This window comes from Xyrauchen texanus, chromosome 1 (assembly GCF_025860055.1).
Source record: "Xyrauchen texanus isolate HMW12.3.18 chromosome 1, RBS_HiC_50CHRs, whole genome shotgun sequence".
Classification (NCBI taxonomy): domain Eukaryota; kingdom Metazoa; phylum Chordata; class Actinopteri; order Cypriniformes; family Catostomidae; genus Xyrauchen; species Xyrauchen texanus.
The window spans coordinates 49,671,572-49,690,829 of NC_068276.1; the positions used below are offsets into that span (position 1 = coordinate 49,671,572).

The 19,258-nt window shown below is 38.8% G+C and overlaps 1 protein-coding gene across 4 annotated transcripts in view; it reads right to left on the reverse strand.

Annotated features, from left to right (window-relative positions):
- Positions 1–2,075: 2,075 nt before the first annotated feature.
- tdrd7b (tudor domain containing 7 b) overlaps positions 2,076–19,258 on the reverse strand; it is a 38,214-nt gene continuing 21,031 nt past the window's right edge. For 2 of the 4 annotated variants that reach the window (XM_052134946.1, XM_052134951.1), the window contains 7 exons: positions 12,365–12,499; positions 11,929–12,012; positions 10,500–10,634; positions 10,178–10,288; positions 4,305–4,819; positions 3,747–3,907; positions 2,079–3,415 (listed from right to left, as the gene is read on the reverse strand). In XM_052134946.1, coding sequence (XP_051990906.1) covers positions 3,195–3,415; positions 3,747–3,907; positions 4,305–4,819; positions 10,178–10,288; positions 10,500–10,634; positions 11,929–12,012; positions 12,365–12,499 — 1,362 coding nt within the window. In that variant the 3' untranslated portion in view covers positions 2,079–3,194. Of the gene's footprint in view, positions 3,416–3,746; positions 3,908–4,304; positions 4,820–10,177; positions 10,289–10,499; positions 10,635–11,928; positions 12,013–12,364; positions 12,500–19,258 lie in introns of all 4 variants that reach the window. The other 2 variants (XM_052134940.1, XM_052134933.1) reach the window with 2 other exon arrangements.

Sequence of the window (19,258 nt, forward strand, 5' to 3'; positions counted from 1 at the left end):
TGTTTTCTGCAGAAGAAAGAAAGTCACACATCTGGGGTGGCATGATGGTGAGTATATGATGAGATTGTTTCCTTTTATTTAATTAGCATTAAATGTTCTTTAACAGCGTTTGCTTCAGATAAAGAAGTTAGAGATCAGTTAAAGCGGTGGATTTATTAGCCATACTCGCTAACATAGCCAGCATCTGCAGTTTATTCTCTCTCAATTGATTGGACTATTGATTGATTCTTATGTTTACTTTATAGATTATAATTGTCTGTACCATAGTATGTTGTCTTCTAAAAAAATGTAAACTCCATATTTAAAAATATATAAATGTTACATTATCACTGTTAAAGGAGACAATAAATAGATTACAAATAAAAAGTTAAACGATCGTAACAAATAAGCATCCCAGGAAACGATCTACAAACAATAAAAGAACATCACTTATAATGTTAATTGTGCAAAAGCAAAACAAATTTAACAGATTGATTCTTAAGAGTAGGTGCTGATAACCTGGTTATATCCTGCTCTACTCGAGGCAGAGAAACAGCAGGAGAAAGCTGTTGTTGTTGTTGCTGCTGACCCTGAGCTGCCTGAATATGACCGAAGCTTTGAGTCAGAACACTAATAAGATTCGTCACGACATCTGGATATTCTCTCTGCTAAATGTGACATGGCAAATCATTACATGAGATGACCTAGATACACGTACATTTACTGTGAGCATTGTAAGAACTTAAGTAGCTTGTGAACAGGTTCGTTGAGCAATGGAGGAGTCAGGAGACAGCGAAGCAGGTTTGAAATCAGCACTTTAATTTCTTTCACGAACATACGACGGTAACCGCCGTAGAAATGTAAACATAAACAAAACAATATCACACTCAGTCTGTGGAGCTTTCTGGATCCACACTCTCTCTCTCTCTCCCTCTCGACACTTGGCGTCCCTTTAAATGTCTTTCTCCGTATCACTACAACAAGACACAGGTGTTAGAGATAATTACAAACCAGGTGACAAGCCTTACCGCTCTCTCTCTCCCGCAGACTGACACACGACCACGCCCCCCATGCCACATAGCTGTATAACGCAGGGTTAAGACTAATAGGGGATGTAAACATTTTATATTTCAAAACTTTATTTTTAAAGACAGAACACATGCACGTTTGTTACGATCGTTTAACTTTTTATTTGTAATCTATTTACTGTCTCCTTTAACAGTGATAATGTTACATCTAAATATGGAGTTTACATTTTTTTAGAAGACAACATACTATGGTATAGACAATTCCAATCTATAAAGTAAACATAAGAATCAATCAATAGTCCAATCAATTGAGAGAGAATAAACTGCAGATGCTGGCTATGTTGGCGAGTATGGCTAATAAATCCACCGCTTTAACTGATCTCTAACTTCTTTATCTGAAGCAAACGCTGTTAAAACACATTTAATGCTAATTAAATAAAAGGAAACAATCAACTTTATATACCCGAGATCCACCTGCATGCGTTTGCTCAGCCATGATGTTTGATCCGTGTCTCAAGCTAATGACGTAACTTCCAGAGAGGCATCACTGAGCCCGTTGTACACGCCCCAATCCCCTGACTCCACCCCCACGTCAAAACAGTGCCATAAAGTGAAACGCAGAGAAAAGTGAAGCGCAAAGGCAAAACGGTATCACGAGCTCACACGTGATGGAAATGCAGATTAAAAGGAGCATTGCAAAATAATTAGTAGGCATTGCAAAGAAAAAGATGTGTGGCAAAATCATTGCTGCCTAAAAATCTGTTGCAGAGATAAAAAAGGATAAAAGATCTTTAGATTATTTTACAACAGTCATTGATTTTTGCAATTAATTACATCTTGATTTTTGCTATATTTTATTTATATTTTGCAATTCTTTATTTTTGTTTGCAAAACTTTATTTTTTTCTCTCGATACTTTATTTTACGTTTGTGATACTTAATTTTTGTTTTAAAATTTTTTTTTTTGTTTGCTCAATACTTTTTTTGTTTTGCAAAACTTTATTTTATTTTGCAATACTTTATATTTTTGCAAATATATGTGGCATGGAATTGATCCCATAGTAAACGCTGTTTTTCTGTGGTGCTATAAAAATTCCTGTGAGTTTGCTATCACAACAATATCAACTCAATTAATAGCAAATAACTCAATTAACAGAAAACAGGGTGGATTCGAACAGCTGTTTGAAAACAATCTTTATGCATGCAGAAATTACACATGTCAGTTTTAACTTTAAAGAAAATTACATATATTTCTCATATTTAAAAATAAGGCTACTACAAGTGATTTCTCTCCTTTTTATTTCTAAAATATTTCACATCTGTAGTTAAACACAGGTCAAATCCTACATCAACAATGTTTTCAAGTCTTAATTGAATAATGTCATATTTTGGTAATAAAACTCAATCATTTGCTATGCCTTTCCTATGAAAATAAACACATTTGATGGTCACATTTTAGCAAACCCCAAACATGCCTCCAGTATTCTATTAGTAGTTAATTAGTAATAAATTAAGTCCAAATACATAAGTCTGCCATATTCACAGAGGAAATGTTCCTCTTGCCTTGTACACAACATTTTAGATCCTTATACTACAAAAAAGGGTTTATGTAAACCATTTTTGAAATGACAAACTATCAGCTTGGTGCAAGTTAGAGCAGATTGTGCATTGCTGTCAAGTCTTTTTTGTACCATATAGTGTATTAGTAAACTGAAAACTTTTTTTTTTTGGAACTTGCTATACTAGAAGCATGAAGCATGCATCGCATAGTACTGACTTTCAAAATAAAGCCCGGACAGTCAAGTGTATATAATCTATTGAAACAGTTATAATAACTACATATAATTTGTAATATGTTATATAGCTTCAGGGATTTGTATAGCTGCATTTTTGATGATTAACTTTGCTGTAGGTCCCATGTAAGATGAAAGCTTGGCTTCAATGACATTTGATCTGTACAGCTTTTGCCAACCAAGCAGCAAAGTCAGGCAGCAAAAAAGTTCCTATAAATTGCAATACAACTGGCTTAAAGTTTAAACTCTACAGTTCACATTTTCTTACACAGATCTGCATCCAAGTCACGTTTGGCAAAGTAATCTATAGCATCCCAGGATAGAACTAATGATCGCTGCCATAAGAAAATTTCAATCTATTTTCACATTTCAACTCTAACAGCTATAAGAGGTTTCTATGCTGCATTAGTGAGCTCATCTGTTAATTCAGCCATGATGTCATGCAGCCAAATGTCTCTTTCCTCTTGTGAAGTGTCCACCAGGTAGATAAAAACCTTGCGGCCCCAGGGCTGTGATGCCTCCTGCACGGATTCTATCTGGGCCACCAGAGGCTTCTTCTCAACGTGATTCCTGAACACAATGGAGGCTTCCTCAGACCACTGCCTGGGCTTCAAACCTGGAAAGATCAGAAATGCCTTCAGATCTACTGTCCGTTTTTGTTTGATTGTTTTTCAATAGTCAGAACAGGATACAAAGTCATATATGAACTTATGAGTAACCAATGAGGGATAGTTCACTCAAAATTATGTATTAAATGTTGTAAATTGCTGACTTTGACTATTACTTTGCTTTAACTTCCATGTTGGAATTGAGTTTTTCCAAATTGTATGGGAACATAGGAAGAACAGTGTCTCTTTTGGGCCAATATATGGTGAATGGGTTTTAGAGCTGATGAACCACCCTTTTGAATAAATAAAAGACCCTTTCTAACAGAAAATTAAGTGTACCAGCCAGTTGAGCAGTGATGGCCTGGAAGGGGAGTTGGCAGAACTCCTGGATGAGGGGCCTGAGCTGGGTGCAGTTTACCAGCTCATGTTTACCATAGTCCAGCTGAAACACTGACACCATACCATTAGACAGGACTCCTTTCACCAGAACGCGGTACCAACTGAAAAATGAGATGGAGAATGAATGGTCATATGATGGCAAAGCAATACTGTACATACAACACACACAAGAGTCAAAATGCTAAGAGAGGTTCCTTGGGAAAAAATACAACCGTACAACCCTGCTGATTGAATTAAGATAAATACATTTAAATATGCTATGTAATTTAATATCTATTTAATGTCTATTAAAGGAATAGTTCACCCAAAATTAAAATTCTCTAATTTTCTTTCCCTTAAATTATTTCAAACATGCATATATTTTTCCTTGTGAGAAAACCCATAGGAGGCATGTTAGCCTCAGTCACCATTGACTTTCATTGTATGGAAAAAGATACAATGGAGGTGAATGGTGGTGACTAAAAAGCAGATGACCTAGAAATGACGAAAAAAACTTACTTGTTTTCCACCTTGGCAGCACAGACCTGGTTCTTCTCTGCTTTAAATGTCTTTTCCTCTATCTTATTATAATAAAGAATCATCTCCCCCATCAAAACCACCAATTTGTACATATCCTGCCACGGCTGTAGCACAAAGTGCCCAGGATGGCATGCCACTGAAACAAATACGTCCATATTCTGTCCAACTTCAGGCAACTCCAGCAGTGGTGGAAGAACCAGGTGTTCAGGTGGACAGCTTGGAGATGTGCTCTGGCTTCCAGTTGAAGATGATTTCCTCTTGGGTGTGTGTGGAGCTCTGTAACTTCCATCAGTGTTGAGGCTGGATGTCGGGATGGTGGCGGGGATTGTCAAGGATTTTGAAGATCCTCTGCTGCCTAAGAAAACATCCTTCTGGTGGTTCCACAGATCAGAGTTGGCCAGCTGTTGGTTCAAGCTGCAGCTTGTGTCATGGAAGTTCTTGCTTGTGAAGAGGTAAACATGAGCTAGCCGTTTGGTCTCATCCACCTTGGCGATCTAGAAAAAAAATTTAAGTATTTAAGTACTATTTTAATGCAGCAAACAGCTTTATCTTCTTGAAACTGCTTTTCCTATATTCAGTAATGGTTCCTGGCTCATATCTACTTGTGCTTCAACACATAATGAAAAGATGTGCTTCATATTATGCCATTTGGTTTTTGGTGTGCTATTTAATTAGCATGAAATAGAACTTTCCTTGATGTTTTTGATAATTGGTTGTGCTGTTTCTTAAAGGTGCAGTATGTAAGATTCAGAAACCCTTGTTATTAATTATACATGTGGCCATTAAGTGAACTGCAGCCATCTACCTGTTGCTCACGCTTGTGCACACACTCCATAGGGAAGCACGCATCGACCAAAACAATGACGTAACGTACAAAGATGTAACAGTACAAATCACTGAACATGATTCACCGACATCATGCTGACAGATGAGGTAGCATAATTAAAATTACACAGTTATGATTGTTTTACTACAAACTTTGATACTGTATATTATATTTGACTCTCCAATGCTGGAAAAGTGTCAAAACAAAGAGTGGATGTCTGACTATGCAAGACTGTAGTTTTAAGTAATCACATTTCTTTGCATGATACATTGGCTGCATTTATACGATAGCCTGTGTCGGTGTTAGCTAGCTAGCCAGCTTTATCAATAGCTGTTAGCAAAATTTGGTGGATAATGACAGTAGCTGTTTATAAAATAGATTGTACATTATAAATATGTTGACACAATTCAGTTTTGATGTGATTCTATCACAATTGTAATATTGATATATCGATGCACTCTTGTTTTATAATAGATTGTTTATATTATCTGTATAACCAAGTTACGTTACAAGAATGGGTTTTTTTGCATTATCTTGAACATTGTCTAGCATTCATTTAATGTATTATTTGTGGTTTACCTGTCTGAATAATTACAGATTAACATTGACATTAACCTAACTTTTAGTTTAAAGAGAAGATCGTTGAAATTATTTGAAAGTTACGATGCAATCTAGCAGGCAAGATGAAGTTAGCTAAAATTACACAGATCAATCCTTATGGCACTATATTTCACATGCTTTGCAGTTATGTAAGCTAACCTGTCCAATAACTAGAACGCCAATTCAGGGTCGGTTTTGATCCCCAAAACCGAATGTATGTCCCTCCAGTAATCAAATACCCTGCCGATGTTCACTCCAATTTTCGCTCTACCATGATCACGCTCCCGCTTAGCCAGACCGAATCCAGTAGATACATTTTTTTATTTTTTTTTGGCTTACTTTGAGTTTGTTAATACATACAAATTGTGCCATTGTGATTTAATGTGCTGAGTAATGTAATTTTTCCCACTGTGTCTGATATTAAAATCAGTGTGACACACTTCATAAAAGGCGTGGGCATTGTCGATATCGCTTCGAGATATTAAATTAAATTCTTCTGTCCAGTTAAATTTGCATGTATTTTGTTTTTTCACCGGAGTACTAGGAGTCTTCTCCTCCCATCAGGGAGAGAAAATCGGCCCAGGATTTTACATAGCAACTGGCCCAAAAGTTGTTTGTTGTCCTTTTCTGCATATCGCGCCGCCATTTTGTGGCCGTTTTGCATAACCTGGTGGCTCATTTTAGCTTATCGCGGCCCATTCGGCCCGTTTCGTGGCCGGCCCGCTCGGTTCTCCCAATGGCCAGTCCAGCCCTGCCTCACATCTACCAATGACGCTTGATTAAACTTCCCACGTCTACTACCTACGCAGATATCAACAGCGCAACTGGGTTGTAGGTTGCAAGGTTGAGGTCACAAATAGGTTGAAATATGTATGATGTGTCGATTGTGTGAGTATGATGCATTTAATACAAGATCTGGCAACTGGACAACCTTGGAATAATATAGTGATGTGATTATTCATATAACGAAGTTTGGGCCATACAAATGAGTTTCCCAGGAGAAATAACAAAACGGGAGTGGGTCGGGTGATGGGTGTGAAATGCGGGAGACTCCCGGGAAAAACGGGAGTGTTGACAGGTATGCGTTCACACATTGGCTAAAAAAAAGAGGCAAATATTACATGAAAAATTTTACATATTGCACCTTTAAAGGGATAGTTCACCCAAAAATGAAAATTCTTTCATTTACACACCCTCATGCCATCCCGGATGCGTATGACTTTCTTTCTTCTGCAGAACACAAATCAAGGGCGAGTCTAGCCCCTTTTTAGGGGTGCTTCAGCACCCCTAAAAAGGAGCTCAGCACCCCGAAAACTTGGAGTAACAAATGTTGTTATTCTAAATATGTTGTTCGTCTTTGACAAGGTTAAATAATGTCCAAAACATACTCCGTAGTTTGTGGTTTAAAATGTATGTGTTAAGGATGAAAATGAAAACACCCCCGCTTAGCAAATGGTGTCATCCTCTTCCCTTCTTCTTCTTCTTCTCCTCTTTACCTGCACCGCTCAGCACGACCATCATCCAGCGCGAAACACACGCAGAGGGAGAACCCGTTATGTAGTGTTGTGAATCAACTAAGTTGCTCCAAAGCTGTGTCTCACACTTCTTTCCTTTTACCTAGAGTTGTTTCGATTCTGAAACCATATCGGTGAGTACTGGAGTCAGTATCCTGAATCACCATGGTACACCTATAATAAGTGTTTATTTTCGGACTATTTTAGTCCAGCGGGTCGCTGCCGCTGTGGAGTAGCACAGGACCTGGGTGACTTGTCCATAGTCATAAACGGAGAGAAGTAGCGCCGGTTACAATGTTCTTCCGCAAGACGCATGCAGTTCTGTTTATTAACTGCTAGAGCGTGAAACAAAATCAGCAGCGTGACAAATAAACTGCGTACCTGTGTAGTGCGTGCGTGTGTCTCTGTTGGTAAAGTTTATCGTTAATTTGATACTCATTTTAACAATCAGGAGTCGTGTAAACATGACATCACGTGCGTCTTTTCTGGTCAGTCGTCATGGAAACATGAAGCCCTGGCGTTTGGACCAGAGTAAAACAAACATATCACTGTATACCACCAGTATGTGTGAAAACACTCACTGTGGCTTTTTAAATGAATTGTTATTCATACCTAGATTTATATCTGTTATCTTTCAGTTGTGGCTGACTATCAAACTAGACAATAAAAGAAAGTTTAATGTTTTTCTTTTGCTGAACCAGGCTTAACTCCTGAACTCCTAGCATTACTCACTCTCTGTGTGTGTGTGTGTGTGTGTGTGTGTGTGTGTGGCCTGCCAGTGAGCAATGGACATACGACAGTTTTTTAAAAGAATAAAGACAGATTCAAGTGAGAGACTAGGGACAGTCCATAATGACCTCTGTCTTGTTTTTTGTTTTTTTTGTTCTTCTGAAAAGTGTTAAGCTAAAGTAACAGATAATGCAAACCAGCTATCTGTTGTTGTATCAAATTACTTATCTAGGCAATGGGCCTAGATAAAAAATTTTTTTTTTTTTTTTAAACCCACAATGGAGAATACAGCTTCTCTTGTGAAAGGAATTTGTGATTTAAAAAAGTTTCTAAGCCCAATAATAATAATAATAAAGACATTTAAAATGGCACGCCTCTGTGTGCCTTTTGATCATATCCTTAGAATCTGTAAATGGTCTCCATAACATTTTTGTGACATGACAAACTGACCTCAACTCTCCTGCCTACAATATATTGTGTATGATTGTCAGTGCCAAGTCAGGGAGATGGAGAAGGAGAAAGGGAAAGGGAGAGAATGCAGGAAGAACCAGGTGAGGAAACAACAACAATAAATTGACATATAGTGAATAGTGGCAAGCAAAACAGTAACTACTCATACTCCTATACTAATTTATTGCCATAAGTAGCCTATATTACATTTACTTTTTGTAACATTATTTTACACCACATTTTTTCATAATAAAGGAGGAGGAAAACAACAGGGAGAGTCCATAAGGGATGAGAGGGAATTGACTAGTGAAAGAAATGAAGAGACAGAAGAGAGCTGTTCAGACTTAGGGGATAAGGACACTGGTCCTAAACAGTTAAAGCTGTCTCAATACCCTCATACTCCGTTTGGCACACAAAAAAGAGCCTTTCAAGAACCATTTTTTGTAAATAATTTACAGAAGATGAATTACATTTTGTTGTCCAAGTACCTGTTACTTTGTTCAATGACAATAAAGTTGAATCTAATCTAACCAATCTGAGACTGTTAATGCAAAGGAGGCACATGGAGTTAACTGTCAGGAAAAGCAGCTGAGTGAAGAAGGTTTTGTGTTTGTTACAGGGGGCTGTCTGTGTTAACTCTCACAATTAAGCTGGTGCTCTGAAAAGGTCTAAAAAAAAAAAATGAAAAAATAAATCTGGATTTTGGAGTTAGTTGAACCAATGTTAAAATTATAAAGTTATTTTTCAATAGACATATTTTTTGTTTTTGTGTGAAAAGAGGGTGGGTGGAGGCAGTGGGGCTCATTGTGTGCTCAGCACCCCTAAAACTCTGACCCTAGAATCGCCCTTGACACAAATTAAGATTTTTAGAAGAATATATCAGCTCCGTTTGGACATTGCAAAGTGAATGGTGACCAGAAATTTGAAGGTCCAAAAAGTATATAAAGGCAGCATAAAAGCTATCCATATGACTCCAATGGTTAAATCGATATCTTTAGAAGCAATATGATTGGTGTGGGTGAGAAACACAATATTTAAGAAATGTTTTGATATAAATATCCACCTCTGACCAGCCTCAACCAGTAGGTGGCAATATGTACAAAGAAATGTGAATTGCAAAACAAAAATAATAAGAAGAAAGTGGAAATCAAAGTAGAGATACAGTATATAGTTAAAAAAATGGACTTAATGTTGATCTGTTTTTTAGTCATTTATAATTTCACTTCTGAAGACATGAGAATGAATGGTCATATGATAGCAAAACAAAACATACAACCACTGGAGTCATATGGATTATGTTTATGCTGACTTTATGTGCTTTTTGGACCTTCTGAGTTCTGGCCACCATTCCCTTGGATTGTATTGACCAACAGAGCTGATACTTCAGCTTTAACTTTAAAGGTGAAGCCAATTTCACATAGAGGTCCTTCTATCTGGAACTGCCTAATCGTTCATCTAAAGACGTGTATATGTTCTCTCCTTATTTTTGTTTATTAATCTTGTTGTTTGTCCATATCTATTTTTCTACTTTTGTTTCCTCTATATCTTGTTTGGTTATTTGAAAGACTTTCTTTACTTTGTACAAGCCCTTTTTTTAAAAGGCCTTTTTGATATAAGCACTGTTCATCTTTTCTGAAATATGTTTGTTTTATTCTTATATCTTTTGTGCAAATAAAATAACACAACCCAAATGTTATCTAAAAAACTGAGTGCAGTATTAATATGGCACTGGCCTTCAAGCTGCAGTCACTGCAGTGGAAAACTGTGTCTCTCAGCCACTGTACTGCATCAGGAGTCCATGAGCCGACACTCACAGGCAGATCTGCCAAACAACACTTCAGTGCCTGCACAATGAGAAATAGTGGGGAAAAGAGCAGACAAACATTCTCAGTTATTACATCTAGGACATAATATGTCTAAATTACACAGTCACTCACTAGCAAAATAAACAGAAATTCCCAAAAGCAATGAACAGTTGTATCACTCATATTTCCTCCATGCTATTTACTGCTTGACTCATTAACCACTTTTTTTAGTGATTGGCTGTTGTCTGACCTGGGGCGGGGTGGATATGAGGTCACGTAGCAAAGGCGGTGGGATCTCTCTCAACTCGATGACCTCGACCGATGCCTGGACACCCACATCCACAAACAAGATGTCCAACACACGGCTGCCATGCAGGTTTGTTATCTATGGTAAAAGTGGACATAATAATGATCCTCAATATTTATCCTCAGGACTGAATAATTCAGTAATAAGTATAACTCTGAACTAGAGTTTTCTTTTTCTGAAGAAAATGCGAGTGGTGCTTGCCCCGAACAAAACTCGCTGCCATGATGCTAGAGTGTTCTGAGTGATGTCCAGGACATTGCTATGCAGTTGAAAAGTTGTCCTATATGGTTGTTAGGGCATTGCTAGGTCATTAATAGGGTTTATTAATTAGGGTTAATTAGTAACTTGGTACTGGCCAAAGAATCCTCCTCTATGATAATATGGTCCCCAGATATGGACTGAGCCCCTCTTTTAAAGAATGTCCATTTTGGTGATGACTTCAGAAAAGCCACAATCTACATAGTAAACCTGTTTCAACATCATATCCTAGTTCTATCATGTAATTAATACAAAAACAGAACAGCATTTTTATAGAAGATATTGCACAGACGTTTAATAGATCAAAACAGCCTGGTATCTACATTAGAAAAACTCTAAGGCTGGGGGTTGTGGGTGGTTGGAGATGAGATGGCTGGTGGACTTCAGGGTGCCCACTTTTTGATATGGGTACCCTGTGCCACCCTCAACAAGATGCCACCCCATGCGGCTGCCCATGTCGCCCATGCCTAAATCCGCCCCTGTTGATAACACTTTATAATAAGGTTCTATTTGTTAACATTAATTAATGCATTAGGTCTCATGAACTAACAATGAACAATATTTTTTGTACACAAGTTATAAATCTTGGTTAATGTTAATCTTGGTTAATAAATACAATAAATTTTTATTGTATTTATAAAAATACAATAAAAAGTTTAATTTAAATAATGTTTCAATTTATGCTGAAATTAACATTACAATTAATAAATTCTGAAAAAGTGTTTATTTATTGTCTGTTCATGTTAACTATGTAGTTAACTAACGTTAACAAATATAACCGTCTTATAGTGTTGTTGTTATGGTTGCTAATAATTTGTCTTACTAATATTATACAGTAAAATACTAACTAATAATTATACTTTTTAATAAAGGAACCAGTCAATGTTTTACCTTAGATAATTGATCATTTTAGATAATTTGCCCAATGAACAACATATTCTATAAATTCAAATGTCAAAACAAATGAAAAAAATAAATGATGATTACTAACTCCTCTTCTCAAATTAGTCTGTAGACTCTAGCTTACTCACAGTTATTGAACATTATCCTGTTCAAATAAATGAATCAACTGACTCTTCTTGTATTCACTCTGCCATTGACAGAGCAGACTCACCTCCACCCGGGACCATTTGCCTTTATAACGAGCCAAACAGCTTTTGCCACAGAATGGCCGGGAAACCAGCGACTCTGATGTGACCTTTCATAAGGGAAAGATATGTCAGCAGATTGTAACTACACTGCAACAGGACCAATCATAACATGAAGAAGATTTTCTGCACTTAAGATACAGTTATGCATTACTATTACATAAACAACAAACAATTAATAACTGTTTAAAACACCTTAAAACACATGTTGGTTGCTATATTAAGCACAATCTTACACATTCTATGCCAGCCGGTCATTGTTTACTAGGGATTATGTTCTTGACGCCTGGTAATCTGATTATAACTATAATCCCAATCTGTCCATTTTGGCCTCCTCAACTCCTCTAAAGAAGCCTCTTGCAACATGAGGCTACACATATAGATAATATACAACTGTGGTACCTGGGAATGGAAATAGTTTTCAGTCTTCTCCAGAATTTCGTTGAGTTTAGCCAGACCTCTGGAAGGCACCTGACAATAGATCGTCCCATCTGAGCAAACACTGGTCACACTCACATTCATATAGGCGCTGTTCACCTGCAACAGAATACACATTTACTTAATCAATTATGAATATTAAATATCACAATCAATATTAATAACACTACTTACAAAAATTGATGATGGTATTACCATTATTTTTTTAAACGGTACCATGGTAATTCCATGTTTCTTTGAACATGTTTCATGATATTCTTGTTCGTATTTTGGTATACCATTTGAACATCATGGTATGTAGTTAATATTCAGTACCATGGTAGAGTTAAGTAATTTTTATTTGTTTAGCGCTTTTCACAACACACATCATTTCAAAGCAGCTTTACAGGAAATTATGCATTAACAAAACATAAATAAAAATAAAATATGAAACTGTAATATCTATAATGTCTTACAGTGATCATTGTGTAGTTTTATTAAATATGATTGTGGTGGTGGCATAGTGGACTAAAGCACATAACTGGTAATCAGAGGGTCGCTGGTTCGATCCCCACAGCCACCACCATTGTGTCCTTGAGCAAGGCACTTAACTCCAGGTTGCTCCGGGAGGATTGTCCCTGTAATAAGTGCACTGTAAGTCGCTTTGGATAAAAGCGTCTGCCAAATGCATAAATGTAAATGACTGTAAAATGTGTACAGAAATTAAACAATAATTTATTTATTTAGAACCACAGTGAGCAAGCTTAAGGTGACTGTGGCAATGAAAACAAAACTCCATACGATGTTGGTTAATGGAGAAAAATAGCCTTGGGAGAAACCAGGATCACTGTGGAGGCCAGTTCCCCTCTGGCTAAACATCATGAATGTAATGCCAATATTTGTTATTTGTGTGCAGTGCAAATCGTGTTTTTAAATTTGTAAATTAAGTAGGTGTTAAGGTCCAGTATTTGGAAAATAAAAGATTAATGACTAATGTCTTTGAAGTCCATCCTGGATTAACAGCAGAAGTTTACATAGATGAATTGTCCTTTGTTAGTTGGCTGATGAAGGCTTTTGTTGGCAATTAAATGATAGTCTATGCATTCCATTTCAAGAGTGTAGTCCATCAATAGACAAAGGCGATGCAGGCAGATATAAATGATGAGGTGCATCGCAGTTCATGAGGTTCGGTGGGGTCCATCCTAAATCCAAGGTTCAGGCAGCTGCATATGAAGATGTCTTACAGTTGGAGTTGTCATCAGTTCATCTTCTGAAGTCAAAAATCTGAAGTGATGTCTGGATAGCACCGGTTGTAGTTTGTCGTCATCTCTCAGTGACACGTAGCAGTGGAGTCCTACACCAAGCAGTAACGGAGCTGGCTCTGGTAGTCTCTGGTATGGAAACAAATATAATTATATTAGCATAGATGCTATTACATTTTATGTAGTTATAGATCATGATAGATGTTTCTGGTTCTGGCAGACCTAACTAAAGCAGCCTAATTGTGAGTTGAAGGATAAATTAGGTGTATGTCTGGCTAAATAGATGAGACTTTAGTCTAGACTTAAACTGAGTGAGTGTGTCTGCATCCTGTGTTAGGGAGACTATTCCACAGTTTAGGAGCCAAGTATGAAAAGGATCTACTTCCTTTTATGGATTTTGATATTCTTGGAATTATTAACAAGCCAGTATTTTGTGATTGTAATGAACATGATGGAATATAGCGTGGTAGAAGGTCACTTAAGTACTGCGGAGCTAGACCATCCAAAGCTTTGTATGTAGTTAACAGAATTTTTTAATTAATACGGAATTTATCAGGTAGCCAATGTAAAGACGATTAAATTGGGCTAATATGATCATTTTTCTTAGTTCTAGTCAGCACTCTGGCAGCTGCATTTTGAACCAATTGAAGTTTATTTATTGATCTTGCTGGACATCCTCCTAGTAATGCACTACAATAATCTAGACTTGAGATCATGAACATATTGTGGCAGGGCGGAGGGCGGGGCCGGGTCGTGATTCTACACACCTGGTCCCTTATCAGGCTAATCAAGCCTCCGAGAGGGATAAAGGCTGACTGCGGAGGATGGTGCAAGTTAAAACTAGTTTAATACTCAATATTTAAACACATCTTGAGATCCCTTAGTTCGCATTTGCGCTCCTTCAAGTGTTTTGAACGCAAGAATGTAATGCATGTTTGTGTTGTTCTGCCTACTGAAGTGTTGTTTTCTTCACTGTATAAACTGCGTGTTGCCCATACAGCTGAAATTTCAATTACTGCTCTCTGGAGTAAACAGGTGGTACTACAAGTTTGCATTTCTCAGGAATCTTCCTTAATACCGTCCGGGGGCATTGCAATTAATTGCGTTAATCTTTTTAACACATTATTTTTTGTAAAACTAATCGCACTGAATTAACACGTTAAACCGACAGCCCTAATTTAAACTAATATATTCATCTGGTTTAAGCCAGGTTTCAGTCAAACAGAGTGCATTCAAACTATGATCTGTAATAACTTATTTTACAATTAGTGCTTTGGTAGAAAGAGATATAGCCCTACCTTTATATGATGTTTATCTTCAATTTGTTTTATTTTCAAGTTTGAACTTGATCAAATCTTTTCTAAATAATTTAGTGAGAGTTTTGTGTTTGGTAGTTCAGGGAACAGACAGAGTCTCTATATGATATCTAGGTGATACAGTCTCTGTGTGTTGTAATTTATGTGACCTATGTGACATCTCAAGGCAGCTAGCAGATGTTCGGATTAACCAGTTTGTTTGCTTCCCGACCTGGGCCCCAGTAAGTCAAATACTAGCATTATTTAAACTATAAGCCAAATTACTAGAGAGGAGAGCAACACCATCCCTGGAGGTCTGGACAACCCAAAAACTCTTCTAATTGTTTATAAATCCTATGATATTCTCCCGACACCACTCAGACATCCAGCGGTTCAGTGACACTAAACTACTATAAACCTCATCACTGCGACGAGTAGGGAGGGGGCCCGAGCACATTACAGTGTCTGACATTGTTCACAACTTCACACACCTCTTTAATGCTATCTCTAGTGATCTCCGACTGGTGAAGCCACACATCATTAGTGCCAACATGAATAACAATTTTAGAAAATGTATGTTTAGCATTAGCCAGCACTTGTAAATTTGATCTGATCTGTTTGCCCCCGAAATGCATTTAAAAATGTTGTCTGGAGTCTCTATTTCCACGTTCCTTAGAGAATCAATTGTAAACACTAACAGGAACAGGAGAGTGGTGACGCTTTGCTGAGCGAGTATGCTGCCGAGACGTCACCCAATCGCCCTGCTGTGGGGGCTCTAGTGCCTGAACCAAAGTGTGTGTTGCTTGCTGATCTACCTGCATCCAAAACAGTATCTACCGGCTTCTCTTTCTCACTGACCGCCACTAGTGTTCGGATGCGTGTCTCCAGCTCCTTAACCTTCTCTATCAGCCTGACTAATTCCTTACATTTATCACATGTGAATCCCTCACTTCTGATGGAATAAGCTATAGTGAACATGTAGCATGTAATGTAGGAAGCAATAACATGAGCAGATGCCATGACTTACCACAATTGTTTGTTGTTCATGAGCGGAGAGGGTTTGAGATCGACGTGGTGCCTAATCAGCAGATATTTCAGATTGATGCAATAATCCATTTGAAGCACAGTGGAGAAAACAAATGCACGCAGTTGAGATGTGAGATGTAGACAAGCGGAAAAAGCGGAAAAAATACAAATAAAACAAGAGACACGGGTGTGTGTGGTATATTACACACAGATGAAACGGTACAAAAGTGGAAAAAACCCAAAGCACGCAGTAAAATGGCAAAGGATAAAATTATGAATGTATAAGAATAAGCAATGCTAGCAAGCTACAAACACTTGTGTAGCGTGCCATCAGCAACAGTGAGTGTCACATAAAAAAACTGTAACATTTTGAACTATTTAAAACAAAGAAATGTTATGATACAAGATGAATAAGGAATATTTACAATCTAAGTCATAAATCCAAAAGGCGAATTTGTGACACTGACCATGATAACCCCTTTGCACAAAAGGCTAGATTTCCTTGCTTCCATTGAAGCACCCAAGATGCTTTTTTGCAACAGGAAGGAAGAGCGGTAAGGACTGACATCTGCAGGAAATTATCTCTAACATATTTAGTGTTGCAGTGAGTGAGAGCTGGAGATTCTCCAACTCTCCCACTAAACTTGGGTATGAATTAGCCGGCATTTACTACTTTATTAAGGGGAATATGTGCGGGATATGTCCTGCAACAAAGTGTATCTTTGAGAGTGATTGATGGTCAACACCTTTGGCCAGACTTGGCACTCACATATCCATATTTTGCGATTATCAAGGACCGGTTTAATCGAGTGACGGAGGATACTCAGACAAAGGAGGATAAAACCCAACCGCTAATATCACGTAGCCATCGGGAAATGTTATTCCAGATGGCTCATTATAATTCGATGGCTGGTCACTTAGGGAAAAAACACTGAACCATCTATTGGCCCGTTTCTAATGGCTGGGCATTCACAGAGATGTCCACCGGCCACACCAAGAGCCCCATTGCGCCCCCTTCCATTGATCAAGGTCCCCTTCAAAAGAATTTGTATGGACCTTGTCGGGCCCTTAGAGAAGACGGCATGAGGGTATCACTTTGTGTTGGTTTTGGTGGACTATGCAACGTGATATCCGGAAGCAATGCCTCTGTGCAACATTTCAGCGTGAAGTGTTGCGGAGGCACTCTTCAGAATTGTCTCCTGAGTGGGATTCCTGAAGAAAACCTCATTGATCAAAATACTAAATTTATGTCACGTTCACTACGTGAACTATACAAATGATCGGGTATTATGTCGATTCAGACCAGAGTTTACCACCCCCCAAACAGACGGCTTGGTCAAAGATTTAATCAGGCCCTAAAGAAAATGATTCTTAAGTTTTTGTACAAAGACGCTCGAAACTGGGACAAGTGGCTCAAGCCCCTTTTATTTACATGCTCAACGTCCTATGGGAAAATTGGGAGGAGGGGCCTTCAAACAGCAAAAACTAAATTAATATGTTCTTGACCTGATAGCAAAACTCCACACACTGGGGCAATTAACACAGAAGAATATGCTCCAGGCTCAAGAATGTCAAGTCAAGTCAAGTGGTTTTTATTGTCCAACCATATACAGTTAGTACAGTACACAGTCAAATGAGACAACGTTCCTCCAGGACCATGGTGCTACATAAAACAACATAGGACAAACACAGAACCACATGAGACTACACAGACTAAATAACATACCTATATAAAGTGCACGTGCAAACGTGTGCAAAAAGTACGGGACAGTACAATAAATTACTAAAAATAAACGGGACAATAGGCACAGAGAGAGACCAGTACACAGTAGTGCAAAAAGATGACAGTTTCTAAAAATGCCAAATGTAAACATAACATACTATGAGATGAGTGTTCTGCACCTCCTCTCTGTATGCTGACTTGTTGTTCTTGCCGATGAGACCCACCATGGTCGTGTAATCGGCGAACTTATTTATGTGGTTCAAGGGGGTCCCCAGTGCTCAGTGTGGTGGTGGTGGAGATGCTGTTCCCAATCCGGACTGACTGAGGTCTCTTAATTAGGAAGTCCAGGATCCAGTTGAAGAGGGAGGTGTCCAGGACCAGCAGGTTCAGCTTTCCAATCAGGTGCCGAGGAATTATTGTGTTGAATGCTGAGCTGAAGTCTATGAACAGCATTTGAACATATGAGTCCTTTTTATCTAGGTGGGTGAGGGCCAGATGGAGGGTGGTGGCGATGTTGAATGGTTTGGACAATACGCGAACTGCAGGGGGTCTAGTGAGAGGGGCAGCTGGGTCTTAATGTGCCTCATGACGAACCGTCTCGAAGCACATCATGATGATGGGTGTGAGTGCGACGGGACGGTAGTCGTTGAGGCAGGACACTGAAGACTTCTTTGGCAAGGGGACGATGGTGGTGGCCTTGAAGCACGTTGGAACGACGGCGCTGCTCAGAGAGATGTTGAAGATGTCGGTAAGAACATCTGCCAGCTGGTCTGCACATCCTCTGAGCACTCTGCCAGGAATGTTGTCTGGTCCAGCAGCCTTCCTTGGGTTGACTCTATGAAGAGTGTTCCTTCACATCAGCCGTGGTAAGACAGAGCACCTGGTCTTTGGGAGGAGGGGTGGTCTTCCTCGCCACCACGTCGTTCTGTGTTCAAACCTAGTGTAGAAGTCATTCAGCACATCTGGAAGGGAGGCATCTTTGTCACAGGAAACTGATGTTGTCCTGTAGTTGGTGATGGCCTGGATGACCTGCCACATGCGCTGCGTGTCACTGCTGTCCTGGAAGTGACTGTGGATTCTCTGGGCGTGTGCACACTTTGCCTCTCTGATGGCCTGGGACAGTTTGGCCCTCGCTGTTCTTAGGGTAGCCTTGTCGTCTACTCTGAAGGCGGAGTCTCATGTCCTCTGCAGCGCACGTACCTCTGCAGTCATCCACAGCTTCTGGTTGGAGCTGTGTATTCCTCCAAGTTGGTAGAGTCGCCATATGTTGCAGCCTCCCTGAATATGTGCCAATCAGTACACTCAAAACAGTCCTGAAGAGCAGAGAGGGCTCCTGCTGGCCATGTTTTCACCTGCTTCTGGAGCGGTTTTGTGCGTCTGACAAGCGGTCTGTATGCTGGAATTAGCATAACAGAGATGTGGTCTGAGTAGCCGAGATGGAGGCAGGGCTCCGCCCAGTATGCGCCTGGGATGTTTGTGTAAACAAGATCAAGCGTGTTCACCCCTCTCGTTGCAAAGTCCACATTCTGATGGAATTTAGGGAGCACTGTCTTGAGATTTGCATGGTTGAAAT